Source organism: Schistocerca serialis, chromosome 8 (assembly GCF_023864345.2).
Source record: "Schistocerca serialis cubense isolate TAMUIC-IGC-003099 chromosome 8, iqSchSeri2.2, whole genome shotgun sequence".
NCBI lineage: Eukaryota > Metazoa > Arthropoda > Insecta > Orthoptera > Acrididae > Schistocerca > Schistocerca serialis.
In genome coordinates, this window is record NC_064645.1 from 558,796,703 (window position 1) to 558,817,898 (window position 21,196).

The 21,196-nt window shown below is 41.7% G+C and overlaps 1 protein-coding gene across 1 annotated transcript in view; it reads right to left on the reverse strand.

Moving 5' to 3' along the window:
* LOC126416782 (lysosomal-trafficking regulator) overlaps positions 1 to 21,196 on the reverse strand; it is a 603,504-nt gene that overhangs the window by 535,891 nt on the left and 46,417 nt on the right. Inside the window, exon 7 of the mRNA XM_050084644.1 lies at positions 11,918 to 12,214. Coding sequence (XP_049940601.1) covers positions 11,918 to 12,214 — 297 coding nt within the window. The remainder of the gene's footprint in view (positions 1 to 11,917; positions 12,215 to 21,196) is intronic.

Sequence of the window (21,196 nt, forward strand, 5' to 3'; positions counted from 1 at the left end):
TCTATTAGCACTTACCTATTAGATCACAGTCATATCAAGATTAAAGATAGGCTACTATTACGGCTAATAACAAAAGACATCATATTAATCAGGAATGTTTCAAGCTCCCGCTACAGTTTTTTGTATCACAAGATTCCCTCTCTGTATCCATTATGCCATTCCTACTGTGACAAGTTAAAAGAGTTACATCTCCACACTTCGCCCCATACCAGCAGTTTTCATCTTAAGGATTTGAAGGAGAGCTCACATTTTTTCAGAACAGGCACCTCTGCTCACCACTACAACCTCCTTACAGTGACTCTTATCACGTCATTTTGAAGCTTAATGATCATGCTATGCAAATCTTACAGAATGGTAGAGCTATGACAGTGCTACTCAAAAGGATACTCCACTGTCAATCTACCAACTTGGCACCTCTGTCCTCCATCACCAGACGCGGTGAGTGGGTTCAACAAGGCCTGTCATTTCAGCAACACTCTCACACCACAACCACCAGTGTCACCTCTCAACGACAATAGTAGCCCAAAGGGGCCATGACTGCTATTGCCAGTATACATGAGGGCCAGACACTGAGTTTGACACCAATTCCTCTACATTACTAGAGGCTTCATTCTACCAAGGGAGGCTAGGACAGAGGAAAAGTTCAACAACAATTTCAAGCATTAACCTAACTAACTCTCTCCCCCCCCCCCCCCCCCCCCCCGAATCAGTAAAAAAACACATACACAAAAATCTATGTCGTTAAGGTGAGATCAACATTTCCTGTGACACACAATACTTCACCACTGTGCTGCATGGTGGTCACTGCAGCTTGTACAGAGCTTACGGTTACAGAGGATTGGGGATGCCCATCACACAAAACCCAGGTTAGCCAAAACTGTACCCAGCTAACAAAGACTGAGCTTCCTCAGGCACTCACTATTTGGCACGTCTTGACTCTGAAGGCGCATAATTTTTCTAAAAGCTATTTCTGGTTTTCCATTTATCATTTTACATATATACTGCTTTATATGTATCTGTATTCCCTGTCGCCTGCTTCATTTGCTACATTTTTATGTATTCACCTTTCATCAATTAACTTTAATATTCTATAATCACAAATTTCTGATCGACATTCTCTTCTTGCATCGATTTTCTTTTGCCATCCTCTGGGATCAGAATCACTGGCCTGTACTGCTGATAGTCACTTGCAGAAGTACAAGACACTGTCCTAGCTTGGAAAACATCTACATCTACATCTACATCTACATTGATACTCCGCAAGCCACCCAACGGTATGTGGCGGAGGGCACTTTACGTGCCACTGTCATTACCTCTCTTTCCTGTTCCAGTCGTGTATGGTTCGCGGGAAGAACGACTGTCTGAAAGCCTCCGTGCGCGCTCTAATCTCTCTAATTTTACATTCGTGATCTCCTCGGGAGGTATAAGTAGGGGGAAGCAATATATTCGATACCTCATCCAGAAACACACCCTCTCGAAACCTGGCGAGCAAGCTACACCGCGATGCAGAGCGCCTCTCTTGCAGAGTCTGCCACTTGAGTTTATTAAACATCTCCGTAACGCTATCACGGTTACCAAATAACCCTGTGACGAAACGCGCCGCTCTTCTTTGGATCTTCTCCGTCAAACCGATCTGGTACGGATCCCACACTGATGAGCAATACCCAAGTATAGGTCGAACGAGTGTTTTGTAAGCCACCTCCTTTGTTGATGGACTACATTTTCTAAGCACTCTCCCAATGAATCTCAACCTGGTACCCGCCTTACCAACAATTAATTTTATATGATCTTTCCACTTCAAATCGTTCCGCACGCATACACCCAGATATTTTACAGAAGTAACTGCTACCAGTGTTTGTTCCGCTATCATATAATCATACAATAAAGGATCCTTCTTTCTATGCATTCGCAATACATTACATTTGTCTATGTTAAGGGTCAGTTGCCACTCCCTGCACCAAGTGCCTATCCGCTGCAGATCTTCCTGCATTTCGCTACAATTTTCTAATGCTGCAACTTCTCTGTATACTACAGCATTATCCGCGAAAAGCCGCATGGAACTTCCGACAATATCTACTAAGTCTTTTATATATATTGTGAAAAGCAATGGTCCCATAACACTCCCCTGTGGCACGCCAGAGGTTACTTTAACGTCTGTAGACGTCTCTCCATTGATAACAACATGCTGTGTTCTGTTTGCTAAAAACTCTTCAATCTAGCCACACAGCTGGTCTGATATTCCGTAGGCTCTTACTTTGTTTATCAGGCGACAGTGCGGAACTGTATTGAACGCCTTCCGGAAGTCAAGAAAAATAGCATCTACCTGGGAGCCTGTATCTAATATTTTCTGGGTCTCATGAACAAATAAGGCGAGTTGGGTCTCACACGATCGCTGTTTCCGGAATCCATGTTGATTCCTACATAGTAGATTCTGGGTTTCCAGAAATGACATGATACGCGAGCAAAAAACATGTTCTAAAATTCTACAAGAGATCGACGTAAGAGATATAGGTCTATAGTTTTGCGCATCTGCTCGACGACCCTTCTTGAAGACTGGGACTATCTGTGCTCTTTTCCAATCATTTGGAACCCTCCGTTCCTCTAGAGACTTGCGGTACACGGCTGTTAGAAGGGGGGCAAGTTCTTTCGCGTACTCTGTGTAGAATCGAATTGGTATCCCGTCAGGTCCAGTGGACTTTCCTCTATTGAGTGATTCCAGTTGCTTTTCTATTCCTTGGACACTTATTTCGATGTCAGCCATTTTTTCGTTTGTGCGAGGATTTAGAGAAGGAACTGCAGTGCGGTCTTCCTCTGTGAAACAGCTTTGGAAAAAGGTGTTAAGTATTTCAGCTTTACGCGTGTCATCCTATGTTTCAATGCCATTATCATCCCGGAGTGTGTGGATATGCTGTTTCGAGCCACTTACTGATTTAACGTAAGACCAGAACTTCCTAGGATCTTCTGTCAAGTCGGTACATAGAATTTTACTTTCGAATTCACTGAACGCTTCACGCATAGCCCTCCTTACGCTAACTTTGACATCGTTTAGCTTCTGTTTGTCTGAGAGGTTTTGGCTGCGTTTAAACTTGGAGTGGAGCTCTCTTTGCTTTCGCAGTAGTTTCCTAACTTTGTTGTTGTACCACGGTGGGTTTTTCCCGTCCCTCACAGTTTTACTCGGCACGTACCTGTCTAAAACGCATTTTACGATTGCCTTGAACTTTTTCCATAAACACTCAACATTGTCAGTGTCGGAACAGAAATTTTCGTTTTGATCTGTTAGGTACTCTGAAATCTGCCTTCTATTACTCTTGCTAAACAGATAAACCTTCCTCCCTTTTTTTATATTTCTATTAACTTCCATATTCAGGGATGCTGCAACGGCCTTATGATCACTGATTCCCTGTTCTGTACATACAGAGTCGAAAAGTTCGGGTCTGTTTGTTATCAGTAGGTCCAAGATGTTATCTCCACGAGTCGGTTCTCTGTTTAATTGCTCGAGGTAATTTTCGGATAGTGCACTCAGTATAATGTCACTCGATGCTCTGTCCCTACCACCCGTCCTAAACATCTGAGTGTCCCAGTCTATATCTGGTAAATTGAAATCTCCACCTAAGACTATAACATGCTGAGAAAATTTATGTGAAATGTATTCCAAATTTTCTCTCAGTTGTTCTGCCACTATTGCCGCTGAGTCGGGAGGTCGGTAAAAGGAGCCAATTATTAACCTAGTTCGGTTGTTTAGTGTAACCTCCACCCATAATAATTCACAGGAACTATCCACTTCTACTTCACTACAGGATAAACTACTACTAACAGCGACGAACACTCCACCTTTCTAAACACCGTCTGTACCTTTGTAAAAATTTTGGCAGAATTTATCTCTGGCTTAAGCCAGCTTTCTGTACCTGTAACGATTTCAGCTTCGGTGCTTTCTATCAGCTCTTGAAGTTCCGGTACTTTACCAACGCAGCTTCGACAGTTGACAATTACAATACCGATTGCTGCTTGGTCCCCGCATGTCCTGACTTTGCCCCGCACCCGTTGAGGCTGTTGCCCTTTCTGTACTTGCCCAAGGCCATCTAACCTAAAAAACCGCACAGCCCACGCCACACAACCCCTGCTACCCGTGTAGCCGCATGTTGCGTGTAGTGGACTCCTGACCTATCCAGCGGAACCCGAAACCCCACCACCCTATGGCGCAAGTCGAGGAATCTGCAGCCCACACGGTCGCAGAACCGTCTCAGCCTCTGATTCAGACCCTCCACTCGGCTCTGTACCAAAGGTCCGCAGTCAGTCCTGTCGACGATGCTGCAGATGGTGAGCTCTGCTTTCATCCCGCTAGCGAGACTGGCAGTCTTCACCAAATCAGATAGCCGCCGGAAGCCAGAGAGGATTTCCTCCGATCCATAGCGACACACATCATTGGTGCCGACATGAGCGACCACCTGCAGATGGGTGGACCCTGTACCCTTCATGGCATCCGGAAGGACCCTTTCCGCATCTGGAATGACTCCCCCCGGTATGCACACGGAGTGCACATTGGTTTTCTTCCCCTCTCTTGCTGCCATTTCCCTAAGGGGCCCCATTACACGCCTGACATTGGAGCTCCCAACTACCAGTAAGCCCACCCTCTGCAACTGCCCGGATCTTGCAGACTGAGGGGCAACCTCTGGAACAGGACAAGCAGCCATGACAGGCCGAAGATCAGTATCAGCCTGAGACAGAGCCTGAAACCGGTTCGTCAGACAAACTGGAGAGGCTTTCCGTTCAGCCCTCCGGAATGTCTTTCACCCCCTGCCACAACTTGAAACGACCTCCCACTCTACCACAGGTGAGGGATCAGCCTCAATGCGGGCAGTATCCCGGGCAACCACAGTCGTAGTCCGATCAGGGGATACGTGGGACGAGCTGGCCGTCCCCGACAAACCCCCATCCGGACCCCCACAGTGATGCCCATTGGCAACAGCCTCAAGCTGTGTGACCGAAGCCAACACTGCCTGAAGCTGGGAGCGAAGGGATGCCAACTCAGCCTGCATCCGAACACAGCAGTTGCAGTCCCTATCCATGCTAAAAACTGTTTTGCAAAAACTGTTGGCTCCTTCCTTGGGGAGGAGAGAGGTACAGTTTAGAGAGGAAGCATGGAGCACTCTGGCCTCAGCTTAAGACAGACTGCCCTTTTCTAAGGATGGGAGGAGAGTAATAGACTTCTGTGATGGGCACAAGATATTCCATGCAAATACGCTTTTCAAGAGCCCTCTGAGAAGGAAGCATATATGCAAGTTTTCAAAAAGATCAAAGAAGATATCAGACCGACTATATTTCAGTTAAACAAAGACTCATAAGCCTCCTTAAGGATTGCAAGTGTTACCCAGGTACCGGCACGCCTGGCGATCACAACCTACCAACGATGAAATTCTGAATGAAATTCGAGAAGTTAAAAAGAAAGAAGTTGAAATGTTGCAAGCTGGACAAGTGCAAGAAACTAAAAATTTAGCCTAATTAAGAAGAAAACACAACATTTCGAAGAGTAATCAGCGTGGAAAGTTGGGGAATGGCCTTGAAAGAGACAGTAACTGCAGAAAAAAATGTACAATGATCAAAAAATGCGTAAAACAGCCAGTCTCAGATAGCAGGTAAGGACTGCCATTAAAGTGGTGACAAAGCTGTAAAAATATTTTAAATGAATAGAATGAGATAGGTCATTCAGAAACAAAACTGCTTGAAAATACACGAGAGCTAAATAAAAATTGTCAGAGGGAAAATGTGATGACACAGATACAAGACTAAAACAGGTTAACATAGATACAGGCAATGATAAGAAATGAAAAAAATGGCAATGGAAGCAGAAAAATAAGGCAAAAATCTGAAAACAGTACTTGGAGAAATTTTATTGTTGCTCAAAAGAAATTACACAAATTCAAAATAAGAATACAGCATAACATGATAATGGAGAGGAAATACTTATTTCTGAAATTAACAAAGATATACAGAAAATCCATGAGCAGAAAGAAATGCAGCAACTCAAAATGTACAAATGCCCAGGTACTGATGAAATATGAGGTGTGATTGGAAAGTTTTAAGAACGGGCTTGTTATTGTACAATGGTGGTACTTACATGCTACGGTGATGCATCTCCTTCAAAATAGTCCCCTTCCGACTGAACACTCCAACTCCAATGGTGTTTCCACTTTTGGAAACATTCCTGGAAATGTTTTTCCTGAAATGTGTTAAGGACTCTCTCCGTATTTGCCTGGATGTCTTCAATCGAGTCAAATTGCTTCCCTTTCAGTGAAAAATTTCAGTTTAGGAAACAGGCAGAAGTCCACAGGGGCCAAATCAGGGGAATATGGCAGTTATGGAAGCACAGGAATTTTGAATTTGGCCAAAAATTCAACGATGGAGAAGGCACGATAAGCCAGAGCATTGTCATGGTGTAGCACCCAGCACAATGCAGGCCTTTTCTTCTGCGCCTTTTTGTGCAAATGCTAAAGGACACATTTGTAGTATTTCTGGTTAATTGTCTGTCCTCCAGGGGTAAATTCATGATGCACAATACCAGTAGAATCGAAAAAAAAAAAAAATCACCAACATTATCTTCATCTTCGACCGACTTTGCCGTGCTTTTTTCGGTCATGGTGAACTTGGAGTCTTCCACTGCAAAGACTGCTCTTTGGTTTCAGGATCATATCCATATACCCATGATTCATAACCTGTAATTACCCTATTTAACAAATCTGGGTCATTTTTAGTCTGATTATACAGTTCTTGGCACACTTCAAGTAGGTATTGTCTCTGGTCACTTGACAACACTTTTGGAATGAATTCTGCGGGCACTCAACGCATGTTCAGATCTTCAGTTAAAATTGACTGAACTGAATAGAAACTTCAGATCATCAGCCATCTCCCTAATTGTAAGTCTACGATCAGAGTGCACTAGGTAGGAAACTTTCAAAACATTTTCATTCGTTTTTGAGGTGGAAGAACAGCCGGACCTTGGTTCATCTTCAAATGATTCGCGGCTATTTTTAAATATGTTGAACCAGACAGAAACATTTGCCTGACTCATACAATTATCTCCCAAAGCTCTTTTTAATAGTTTGTAAGTCTGAGAAGCTGATTTCCCAGTTTTAAAACAAAATTTCACACAAACGCGTGGCTCCGTTTTTACTTCCATTTCGACACAGACAGAATCCGACAACAAGCCCAAGCAGACCCACACTCAACCAGCTGCCACAACCAACTGAATAAAGGAAATGCAGTTTCCTGTCAGAGGGCGTTCAAGGACAAGGCAATGACTCACTCCCCACCCTCTGTGTACCTGCCCGCCAGACCAGTAAGCAGTAGCGAACCCATTCTTAAAACTTTCCAATCACATCTTGTACCACCGAATTCTGATAGGCATTAGCCCAAAGGGCAGTTCGAGGACTGTATGAGCTTGTTGTTGAAATTTATTTAACTGGGTAAGTTATATCAGATTTCGAAACAAAAATATAATTACCACCTTCTGAAGAATTCGAGAACAAATACATGTGACGATTACTGCACAATCAATCTATTAGAATATCTATTAAACTATTCACAAGAGTACATTATCAAAAAGCAGATGCAAAACCTAAATGAAGATCAGGGAAGAACCAGTTCACTTTTTAGGAGAAGCAGGGGAAGTAGTCGTACATGAAAAGTAAATTTTAGGTTTAGTTAATAACAGACAGCAGATCTAGAAGAAACAAGGAAACACACAACATCTGAAGAAGGATTTTGATAATACTGCATGAATTTCTTGTTGTTGTTGCTGTTGTTGTTGTTGTTGTCTTCAGACCTGAGACTGGTTTGATGCAGCTCTCCATGCTGCTCTATCCTGTGCAAGCTGCTTCATCTCCCAGTACCTACTGAAAACTACATCCTTCTGAATCTGCTTAGTGTATTCATCTTTTGGTTTCCCTCTACGATTTTTAACCTCCACACTGGCCTCCAATAATAAATTGGTGATCCCTTGATGCCTCAGAACATGTCCTACCAACTGATCCCTTCTTCTAGTCAAGTTGTGCCACAAACTCCTCTTTTTCCAAATTCTATTCAATACCGCCTCTCATTACTTACGTGATCTACCCATCTAATCTTCAGCATTCTTCTGTAGCACCACATTTTGAAAGCTTCTATTCTCTTCTTGTCCAAACTATTTATCATCCATGTTTCACTTCCATACATGGCTACACTCCATACAGATACTTTCAGAAACAACTTCCTTACACTTAAATCTATACTCAATGTTAACAAATTTCTCTTCTTCAGAAACGCTTTCCTTGCCATTGCCAGTCTACATTTTATATCCTCTCTACTTCGACCATCATCAGTTATTTTGCTCGCCAAATAGCAAAACTCATTTACTACTTTAAGTGTCTCATTTCCTAATCTAATTCCCTCAGCATCACCCGATTTAATCCGACTACATTCCATTATCCTTCTTTTGCTTTTTTGGTGTTCATCTATATCCTCCTTTCAAGATTTCAAGACACTGTCCATTCCGTTAAACTGCTCTTCCAAGTCCTTTGCTGTCTCTGACAGAATTACAATGTCATCGGCAAACCTCAAAGTTTTTATTTCTTCTCCATGGATTTTAATACCTACTCTGAATTTTTCTTTAGGGAAGACCGCCAAAGATCAGAAGGATTGATTGAGTAAGGAACAGAGCTGTTCCATAATGAAAGGAGGAGATATAGGGCACACATTAGACAAGTATTTGCTGACAGCCATAGTCCAATTGACAGTGTAACAAAAGAACTGTAGGGGTGTGCTCAGATATGAGTATACAAAGCAGGCAGCTGATGGCATAATGCACAGCAGCTGAACCGAGATGTAGAAATGGCCACAAAATAATGGAAGTGGGGAACTACGCCAAACTGGCTGCAGTGTCAATAACTGAAGTGACAGTAATATGTGTACCTTATTTTCTTATCAGTTACCTAACCCATTAATGGACTGATGTTATGGGGACAGATTCATTGATTGACCACTCTTTTTCCCCCGGAACAAGCGAAAATGCTGCTGCCCTTTCCACAAAGCATAAAGTTGGGTGTAAAACTTCCAAATTTCAGTTTTTCTTCATTCGCATAACTTCTGTGTTGCACCAAGGGACCTTAATGTGACCAGGTGAGCTCGTTCCCACATGAGAAGGCTACACAACATTCTGACTGATAGGCATAGTAGCCGAGTACCAAGTTCATGGATTTTGCTCAGTCATACACAGCATTTCTGCTTTGTAGTAAAAAACAGAAGCTTCAAAAATTTCATGAGAGTAACAAGACAAATAGTGTATAGCAGCTATTGCTTCCCACCACTTTCAAATTTTTGCATGAATTGAAGCCACTCTTGCATTTTCGTCAGCCGTAGCTGATGTATTTTAATCTGTCTCTATTATTCTTTTTTGTAATAAAATGAAACATTTATTATTTAAATGCAAAGTAGTGTCTAAGAATACTAACAAAAGGGATAAAAGAATGTTATGTCGTAAACTGTTTCAGTCTATATAAGCTACTATATGACATGGTTAACACACTTCTTTTTCTCACTTGCTGCACTCACTGCTTGCTCTTGTTGCTAATACATGGTTATTGATTTGATTTCTGGTGTTTTAATTGAGATTATAATAAAAAATTTATTTATCTGTGCTATGTAAAGGAAGTACTGAAAATACAACAAAGTTTATTTTAAACAGGGTACATTCTTTAACCAAAGATATCCCCGCACCAAGTTGGCACTAATTTCATCCTACGAAATAACTACTCCTCAAAGTTGAAACTATGGAGAAAGAGAGAGAGAAATATTAATTAACTGTTTATTAACTGGGAATTCATTAAGAAGTGACTTTCAACTAAATGGGTTGTGAGAGTTTAAAAAGTGATTTTAATCAGAATTTTTTTAATGTGAACAATTAGCTACAAACCGCAAATATATTAACAGTGACAGTTATATATTAACTCTACAGTTTAATACAACAACATGTTATGAAAGATTAGAAAGTTTAAAATCATAAAATTATTTAACTGAGTCTTAGCACAGACCATCTTAAATAATCAACACAGTCCATCACATAGTGTGTGAATAAACAGTGCATTAGTAATTCATCACACACAGTGCCGATTAGAAACTATTAAAACAATGTACATTAACAAACTATGTTGCTTGGGACCATGTTGAGTATCTTGTTGATGTCTGCATAACACCAGTGTAAGTACTTACAAAATAGCATTTTCATTACCAAGTGAAACAACACCAAGATCTTTTCTATCAAAGTGGCACACCAAGATCATTGCATCCGGTGAGATTACCACTACAAAAAGAACCACAAAAATCACAAGACATAAATTATCGGGCTTACTGCCATGTATGTCACAACAAGACAAGATGGAAATGGCTTCAGTACCAACAGGCAGTGGTGTGAGGGTACAGAATTTATTGTAACTAAATTTCAGATTTTTTCCAATAAAAGTTGGAAGTGTTAAGTTTTCTTGTATTATTATGTAAATGACATTATGAGTTAGCACAAATATTTGTTTGTGTTTTAACAATGTTTGTTTGAAGTGCTCCTTTGATGGTGTGTGGAGTTCAACAGCAGGTACCTTTACATCACAGCAAGTATGGCACGGATATTTCAACTCTGCATGGATTGATTAAAATGGTTCAAAAGGCTCAAACCACTATGGGACTTATCATCTGAGGTCATCAGTCCCCTAGACTTAGAACTACTTAAACCTAACTAACCTAATGACATCACACACATCCATCCCCAAGGCAGGATTTGAACCTGACAAAAAGCTGTGCAAACATGGTGGATGTAGGATGGCAATAACAGAATGTCTGGCCAGATATGGGGTCTTGCATTGCCATGCTGTAAGAAACAATCCTGAGAATGACAAAAATCAGGGTGGTGATGTAAAGAATTTCATTCACTGGTTGACCTGGAGAAATATACTCATGGTGAACAAATCCTTCACTATTAAAGAATGCAATCAACATTGTCTTTGTTCTCGAAGGTTGTCGTTTGACCTCCTTCGAAGCTGGTGATCCAGGACTCTGCCATTCAGCACTTTGACGCTTCATATGAGGGTCATACTGGAAGCACTAACTTTCATCACCAGCAATAATCTTTAACACAAATTAGGGATCATGTCTGACTCTATCCAGCCGTTCAGCAGGACCAGCAGTTTATCTTTCCTCTTTCTGTTCGTCTGTTTGTGTGTGAGGGGCACGTTTTACATTAGGTTTCCACTTCCCTAATCTTTGCATAAAATCTTATGAGACAGAGCATGATTCAAATTAAGTTCTTCAGTTATCACACGCACAGTTACACGACAGTCTCCTTGCAGTAACTGCCTTACATGCTCTACATTTGCATCGGTATGTGCTGCAGACAGGCCAACAGCTCTGGGATCATCTCACACTGAATCTCTGCCTTCACAAAACCTTTTATGTCACTAAAAAATATGGCTTCTTGAAAGTGGCTCACCTGCATATGCTCGTTTACTCATTGTCCGTGTTTCACTAGGGGTTTTCCCGAACTTAACCCAGAATTTAATGTTGACTTTTTGCTCACAATCAACATCCACTGTGTTACCGTAACTAATGCTGTAAGAACCAAAACAGGGTGTTGCTAAGCAGAGCCGTGTCACCTAAGGAGTTTGTGCAGAAACATGGCCAAGGTCATTCCAAGGACACATTCATACCAGGTACCATAAAAAACAACATTTGTTCCGTTTTGGTGCTGCAAACTTCCTTTTTAGTATTGCAAACTCAAAAATTAAAAAATCCTGTCCTGGAACTTTTGTGACAAAGGTAGTACAATGATATTAAATCTAGGTCATGACTGTTTCACGATTTTGCCACAGAACCTCGCCCGTAGGCACACCACACTACGTACCTTGATCAAGATAGGCAGCAGGCCAGAACGCAGGGTGGCAGGCAGCACTGCCGGCACAAGCAGGGCGGGCAGGCACGCAGCTACAACTGCCACCAGCCGTGCCCGCACCTCCCACTGCCGGCTCTCTCCCAGCTCCGCCCATGCTGCCGCCGCCACCAGCCCCGGACCACACAAGCGGTGGGCACACATGTTGGCAGCCGACAGTGCAGTCGAGTGTGCGCGAGGTGCCAGGCGGCTCAGCAGGTCCAGGACCAAGAGGGACAGCTCGTAACCGGATAGTGTTGTCTGGACGCATTCCTAGAGTGAAAAGCAACGAATGGCCGTAAAGCGGGAGGAATGGCGAAATGAAAAGTCATCGACTCTATATCTTTGTGTAAAGAATTGAGACAAAAGTTGTAGGAAACGATGGTACTCAATCTTAGCGACTGAACCACAAATAAAAATGCATACAGAGAGGAACTGCATCACTGATGTAGACAGCTTCTGCTCATACAACTCTCAATTTTCAAATTCTTACAAATTACAAATACCACAAATGGATCGGAATCATACCTGCATGTCACCAATCAGCAATTAACTATTACTCTATACTAAATGATGGACAGACTGTAGTAATTTCATAATTAAATCCGAATTTCACATTTCAGCTATATCTAAATGAGAATCTTTCTACTTCTTCTGGTAGGAAAAAATATATATAACTTCCTTTATAGAAGCTTTAGTTTCCTTTGTATTGAACTTGCATCTGACATAATATATTTCAAAGAGGAATGAAAAACAATTGTCAATAGCCTTTTGTGGAAGAAATGTTGTCTTCTCTTTGACATTTTATACTGGGCCGCTCGGGCACCTGACTGAGTTATGTGTACTGTGGCAGTAGATCAGAGAAGAATCAACAAACTCAAATGGTACAAAAGAAGAAGTAACACTCTTATCTCAATATAATGCACATAATCCACATTATCTACAAGTACGTTCAGGTGTCACCCTAATCTCCACAACATATTCATCTGGCATCCTCAACTTCCATCTACAAAGCTCGTATGCTTCTGACATCTCTGATGCAAAAGTTTCCACTCGTTTCCAAACACTGCACCCACCAGCTTCACAATCTCTACAATAGAGAGAATAATCTTTAAGCCAAATATGTTACTCACCACACATATTGCCGCCAATCCTCCAACTTTCACTTCGCCTTGATATTGAACTGTTGATCTGATTCATTTTTCCATACCAAATGTTCTTTCAATATATCTTGTCACACCAATTAAACAGAACCATACCCCCCCCCCCCCCCCCACACACACACACACACACACACACACACACACACACACTGTACAGTTCTTGATAGTGCACGTTTGTATTGCCACCTACATTTTGCATTTTTGTCCCATCTCCCACATCATCTGCCAATCTCATGCTAAGAAGCACCATCCCTGTTGCAAATTGTTACATCAAGCCTCCAACAACTATTCTCTCTTCTAATTTCACAGGTCATCTGCTCTATTAGAATTCCAGTTTTCTTTATGTACTGACCTAGCATCCCTCAAAGCTTCTCATCGTTACTTAAATCACAGTATTTCCAATCACTGACCTGGAAGTCAGATGCAAACTCCTAAATAATTTTACAACATTCCTCTGAACTGATTCATCATTTAACCCACACCAAGGAGATTCTGAATTAGATAGCCAGCAAGCAGTTCAAGTTTTATATGAGGTGTCACTCAAGTATCTAACCCAGCCAGAAGGCCCCTAGCACTCTGACACATGTAATCACAATTTCTCCTAGAAACAAAACTCCAGTTATTGCCTCATCAATCAAAACTCATTTTAGATATGAGGGGCATATTGAAAATCAAAAGCTACTGTTTTAATAGATATTAATTTCTATTTTTTTGGACGAACCAACTGCAGTTCCTCAACTTATTTGCACCCATTTTTCCAACTGTTCTGTGAATGTGAATACTCCCTCTCAGTGGAAGTCCATCCTGGCAGCCCAGAGACACTGACACACTGCTTTTTGTGTGTCTTCCAGTACCTCATAATGTTGGTCTCATGGCTGTTCTGTCACTGGAGTACATGGTAGAAGGGTTCCAAGTCACAAACTGTTGGGATGTTGTGGAAGACTTTCACACTCCAATGTATGAATAATTTTTTGTACAATGACATAAACAGTGTCTTCTTCCCACAGCATTTATCATGAAACGCTCAATGGTTTTTTGAAAGTATCTGTATGTAGGTGACAGCATTCATGCTCTGTCTGGGTTCAAGCAGAATACAGCCCTCTGCATCTCAAGAGGATGCTGACTATAGCTTTGCCAGTAAATTACATTGCCACTACATTCTTTTTTTGAGGGCAAATTCAAACAACGCCATCCTCTAGTCGGGCCTTTCATTTAGCCTTTTATGAGGTTCATAATATTAGAGTCCGCTTTCACTGTCTGTAACAAAATCTCTGAAGAAAGTTTAAGGAGACAGTTCTTGTCTTAATTTTGTGGTCTTTGATAAAGAAATGTGGGATCTGTCAGTCAGAACATTTCCACACAAAGAGTTCAAATGGTTTACTACACCATACTCTTGAGTTTTGTAATCTTTTCATTCGCAACAACACGTGTCTTCAGCAATGAACCTTTCGGAGGAAAGCTTCTGTGAAGTTTGGAAGGTAGGAGACAAGGTACTGGCGGAATTAAAATTGTGAGGACGAATCATGGATCATGCTTGGGTACCTCAGTTGGTAGAGCACTTGCCCACGATAGGCAAAGGTCCAGTGAAAATTTCATTCTGGAAACATCCCCCAGGCTGTGGCTAATCCATATCTCCGCAATGTCCTTTCTTCAAGTAGTGCTAGTCCTGCAAGTTTCGCAGGAGAACTTCTGTGAAGTTTGGAAGATAGGAGATGAGGTACTAGCGGAATTAAAATTGTGAGGACAGGTTGTGAGTCGTGCTTGGGTAGCTCAGTTGGTAGAGCACTTGCCTGCAAATAGGCAAAGGCCCCAAGTTCGAGTCTCGGTCTGGCACACATTTTTAATCTGTCAGGAAGTTTCAACCTTTTAACTATCTCCCTGTCAGGTAACCGTAAACTCAGTATGAGGGCAATGTAATGTAGTGTATCACTTTGGTGAAGTGATGTGCTGCAAAGCATTTTTAAATCAACAAATTATTATCACCACTACACGAAGTTTATTTTGTAATGAATTAGTATAACCTACTGTTTGGATAGATGTTTTATTTACGTGCATGTATCATACAATGGATGGACACAGAATATCTGCAATCTGGGGGAATGATAAACATCATACCACATTCACAGTACCCGCTGGTCGGGCAGTTTATTCCACGTCGTCGGATCCCACCTTTGAGATAGAGTGTGAGCCACGGAGGACTAGTAGCTGTGACAATGTCTATGAGATCAGAGGGACATGAGAAAATTTGTTATATACTCACTCAAATGGAATCTGTTAAATAAGACAGACCTTTTTTGGATTATTCCTTATCAACATAATAGTAATGTTTCGAATATTGAAGCAATTATATAATTACAGTTGTTACAAACAAGAGCACAATATACAATATGTGGATTATGAGAAGCCTTGTATTTATTCTGAGAACTGTAGGCTGAAGCTGTATTGTTAACTTCCAGCAGTACCTGGAGCACTTTGAAAAATGTGGTTTGATCAGCACAACAATTTAAGATTACATACAGTTGTTCTTGTTGTTCCTGACCTTTATCCCATAACTCCTCATGGTTGGCATATTAATTATTGGATTTGGCAATCTAAGTGGTACATGGTGCCTTATGTAAACGTGAGACATATCTCTTGATTGTCTGGAAACTGAAATGCTCACCAACACTCAAATCTTTTTTTCAGCAATAAATTGGAATCGAGATGAAACTGAAAGAACAAAGGAAGACTGCTGTTTAACATACCACTGACAACAAGTTCATTAAAGATGGAGCACGAGCTGCGATTTGGAAAGAATCGGCTGTGTCCATTGCAACAGAACCATCCCAGAGAGAGCTTTCACATTGGCAAATGGAACAGTTCAGCATGGTGTGCAAATATGGTGTCATCAGACAGTGCCAATCAAAATGAAAGTCAAGACAAAACAATTCATGAGCAAACTATAGTTGCTTAGCACAGTAAACATGCTGTCTCAGAGTTTGAGAGCGCACAGGTCTCTCCACGCACTTTTATCACATGTGTACCATGAGTACCTGGATTTAGACAAAATCACTGCAACTGGAGTCAGCTGCTGTATGCAACAGTGCATCAGTGACAGCAATCACCTATGACTACTGCCCAATTAATTGCTTAGGTTCACCTATAGCAAACTGCATATGACATACACCTTCAACAAGATAACACACTATCCCTTGCCTCCCAAACTGTGTTAGAATGCTTTGAGAACACATTCCACAGCAGGAGAGAGCTCATCACCTGACCTATATGCACACTGAGGCGCACACACTCAGAATCAGCTCTGACTAATTCCTGTGAATTTTGGGCAGCACTGAGAGGTCATGGATGAGGGGGCTATGGGATGCATTCTGTCTCTCTTACTATCTTTGCCATGATGCATTAGTGCAGTAATCAGACATAGGGTGTACTACTCCACACTACTGTGTAAGTTTGTCTACTTGCTCAGGAGTCTACTAAATCCACTGCTCCTTCGAAGAGTCTTCAAGCTGATGATTGGTTTGCTGCAGATGGAACCTGCCTCCACTTCAATCAGTTTAGTGTAGTCAAGCCTCGGTCTCCCTCCAGTTTTAACCCTTACCTCCGCAATCCTACCCCGTTTGCACTTCTTTCCATTACAAAAATAAACTACCTCATGATGCCTCCAAATTCTGTGTGAACTTTATAACCTATGTTTCCCTTCCATTCAAGCTACACACACATTTTCAGAAGAGATTTCATAACACTGAAGTGACAGAAAATATTACTCTTTCACAGAAAAGCTTTTCTTGCTACTATCTGCCTGGATTTTATTTGCTCACTTTCTTTGACCGCTGTTATTCATTTTGCTGTCCAACTAGCACAGCCCATGTAGTACTTTTAATGTCTCCTGTCCTACTATAATTCCCTCATTGCCACACAGTTTAATTAGATTACACTCCATTACTCTTGTCTTACTTTTGATCACTTCATAATCTCTTTTCAAGAATCTATACACTCTGTTCATTTGGTTAGCAAATTCTTTTCCGTGTCTGACAGAATGACAGTGTCACAAGCAAACATCAAAGTTCTATAACTCCTCCCTGAGCTTTACTTCCCTTTCCAAACTTCTCTTTGGTTTCTTTCAGTGCTTGCTCAATGTAAAGATTGAGTGACATGGCGAATAGGCTAACAACCAATCTCCCTTCCTTCTCCACTACTACTTTCTTTTCATGTCCTTCAGCTTTTACAGCTGTGGTCTCATTTCTGTACAAATTATGGATCAGGTAGCAGAGACAAAATACAGTTAACACAGTCAATATTAATATTGTGCTTTCGGGTGTAGAGCTGAGTTGTCCGTTCCACATTTTTTACATTATTTCATCACTCAGATCAGGTGCTTACAGCTGTGTTATAATGCTTACTTACTGCCTGGATTCCAGACTTATTTACTCTGAAAAAATGCCGTCCACTCCAGACTGTTTGTTTCATATTAAATCTTCCAAGGACTCGTCAACTTCTTCAAACCCTTTATGTGTTTCATCAGTCTCATTTTTAGACAGATTTAATCCCTTTTGTTTGCTTCATTTGCACGTTACTACATCTTTTCCTTTCATCAATTAAACCCACAGATTCGAAATGCAATAGACCGCTCCATTTGCACCATCAACAGAACAGGATCTGCTAACGGTATACTATGCCTTCCACATCGCTGGCAATGGGTTCTACACAATGCTGGTGACTACTTTGAAGGACAGTAACAGATGCAAACATGTAACTCTTGTGTATCGGTTGTGAATAAATAGTTGCCACTATTTAAGTTCCAACCCTCGTACATACCAGTACCCTGTGCTTTTTTCTAGTCACTAGGGACTTTACACTGGGCAAGAGATTCTTGATAAATGTAAGCTAGGTAAGTGGCCAATGCTGCAAAATACTCTATGTAAAGCCAAATTAGGATTCGATCCAGATCTAGAAACTTATTTGTTTTCAACTCTTTCGGTTGTTTCTCTGCGCCATAGATGGTTATTACTCTGTTGTCCATACAGGAGTCTGTATGATGGTCGAATAACATTATGTTTTTTTATATAATTCTTCTGCATGAACAATTTCTTAAACATGAAATTTAAAACTTCAGCTTTCATTTTGCTATCTCTGAACTCCCACGCCAAACTGGTCAATGAGTGACTGGATGAAAGCCGTAGACCTGCTTAGCGATTTTACATAGGACCTATCAACATAAATGCTCATTAGCTAGATATTGAGTTCATGAATGTGTCATGTTCAGATAAACAAGCATATAGTGGACTTGTTCCAATAAGAAGAGGAAACTCTACAATCTATGAAAAATTCTACAATACATATCTAATGAGCAGAAACCATTTTATAACTGTATCTGCCATGGCCGGCATAGGACAGACAAGACAAAGATGACTGAAGTATACCCATCACTATTGCTTTGCTGTATTTTGATTGTATTTGACTGTAATTGTATTTTGGGTAGATTGTAAATAATCAGACAGAATGCTAATTGCCTCATCAACATCATCAGGTTCCAAAAAGGGTCATCTATAACACCTTCAAGCTGGATTGCTGATCACACGTGATGGCTAAGGTATGTTGTAATGGTGTAAATCATCTATAACACCTTCAAGCTGGATTGCTGATCACACATGATGGCTAAGGTATGTTGTAATGGTGTAAATTGTTTCAGCCTGGGATCAATTGCTACATTATGTGATCAAAAGTATCCAGGCACTCCTAAAAACATACATTTTTCATATTAGGTGCATTGTGGTGGCACCTACTGCCAGATATCCCATATCACCAACCTCAGTATTAATTCGACATCGTGAGAGGGCAGAATGGGGCGCTCTTCAGAACTCAAGGACTTCGATCGTGGTCAGGTGATTGGGTGTCATTTGTGTCATACGTCTGTACGTGACATTTCCACACTCCTAAACATCCCTAGGTCCATTGTTTCTGATGTGACAGTGAAGTGGAAACGTGAACGGACATGTACAGCACAAAAGCATACAGGCCGACCTTGCATGTTGACTGACAGAGACCGCCAACTGTTGAAGAGAATTGTAATGTGTAATAGGCAGACATCAATCCAGACCATCACATGGGAATTCCAAACTTCAGCAGGATCCACTGAATGTACTATGACAATTAGATGGGAGGTGAGAAAACTTGGATTTCATGTTTGAGCGGCTGCTCATAAGCCACACATCACGCTGGTATATGCCAAACAAAGCCTCACTTGGTGTAAGGAGTGTAAGCACTGGACGATTGAACAGTGGAAAAATGTTGTGTGGAGTGATGAATCACAGTACACAATGTGGCGATCCAATGGCAGGGTGTGGGTATGGGGACTGCCTGATGAATGTCGTCTGCCAGCATGTGTAGTGCCAACAGTAAAATTTGGAGGCTGTGGTGTTATGGTGCGGTCGTGTTTTTCATGGAGGGGGCTTGCATCACCTGTTTTGTGTGGCACTATCACAGCACAGGCCTACATTGATGTTTGAAGCACCTTCTTGCTTCCCAGTGTTGAAGAGCAATTCTGGGATGGTGATTGCATCTTTCAACACAATCGATCACCTGTTCATAATGCATGGCCTGTGCTGGAATGGTTACATGACAATAACATCCCTGTAATGGACTGGCCTGCACAGAGTCCCGACCTGAATCCTATGGAACACCTTTGGGGTGTTCTGGAATGCTGACTTCGTGCCAGGCCTCACTGACCAACAACAATACCTCTCCTCATTCCCCATGAAACCTTCCAGTGCCTGATTGAACATATGCCTGCGAGAGTGGAAGCTGTCATCAAGGCTAAGGGTGGGCCAACATCTTACTGAAGTCCAGCATTACCGATGGAGGGTGCCATAAACACCTAAGTCATTTTTTCAGCCAGGTGTCTGGATACTTATGATCACACAGTCTATTTCTACTGATGAATACAAATATCCATCCCAATTAAAATTTTGGCTCCATTAATGACTGGAATAATTTCTTATTTCTGATTGTACATCTTTTCCACCTCTTCATTTTTTGTGGAGTTAGTATGCATATGAGTTAATACCACTGTGGTGTGTGTTGCCTTCATGTCTATCTTGGTGACAATAATTCATTCACTACGCTGTTCACAGTAGTTCATCAGACTCTCCCTCTCCCTTACAATGATTGATTTATACATGGTTGGTTGGTTGGTTTAAAATGGGGGGGGAGGGAGGGAAGGGACCAAACTGAGAGGTCATCGGTCCCTTGTTCAGATTAAAACAAGTATACAAATGTGAGAACAAAACAAGCGAGACGTATAACACAAAATAGGGAGAAAGGAAAAACCACAAGAATGACAAAAGGGCAACAAACACTAAGACAAAAAAACCACAGAGAGATGCAAGAAACAGGTAGAAGGAATTAAAACAAGAGAGCAGATGACCATGGCTGGCTGATCACAAGAATAAAAAGGATAAGCCAGCCACTCTGTAACACATTAAAATCTCCAGCCTAAAAGCACTGGCATGGAGGATACAGAGGGACAAAGGACACACACTAAAACTTACATGGAATTATAAAACCCACTCTCACAGAGAAAACGTAAAACCAAATCAGCTAATGAGGCATTGTCTGCTAAAATGAATGGCAATGAGTCTGGTAACCGAAGAGTGTGTCGCAGCGCAGACAAAGCAGGGCACCACAACAGAATGTGGGCCACTGTTAACCGGGCCCCACACTGACACTGAGGGGGGTCTTCATGGCACAGGAGATAGCCCTGGGTCAACCAAGTGTGGCCAATGCAGAGCTGGCAGAGAATCACAGACTCCTGGCGAGACGTCCACATACAGGACTTCCACACATTCGTAGTCTCCTTAATGGCACGCAGTTTGTTGTGCGTATTGACACTATGCCATTCTGTCTCCCAAAGTCAAAAAACCTTCTGGCATAAGACTGAACGCGGGTCATTTTCAGAGATGCCCACATCCAGAAGCAGTTTCTGCGCAGTCTGTTTGGCCAGCCTGTCAGCAAGTTCATTGCCCAGTATTCTTACGTGTCCTGGGGTCCACACAAACACCACGGAACAATTGGACCACTCCAGGGCAGAGATGGACTC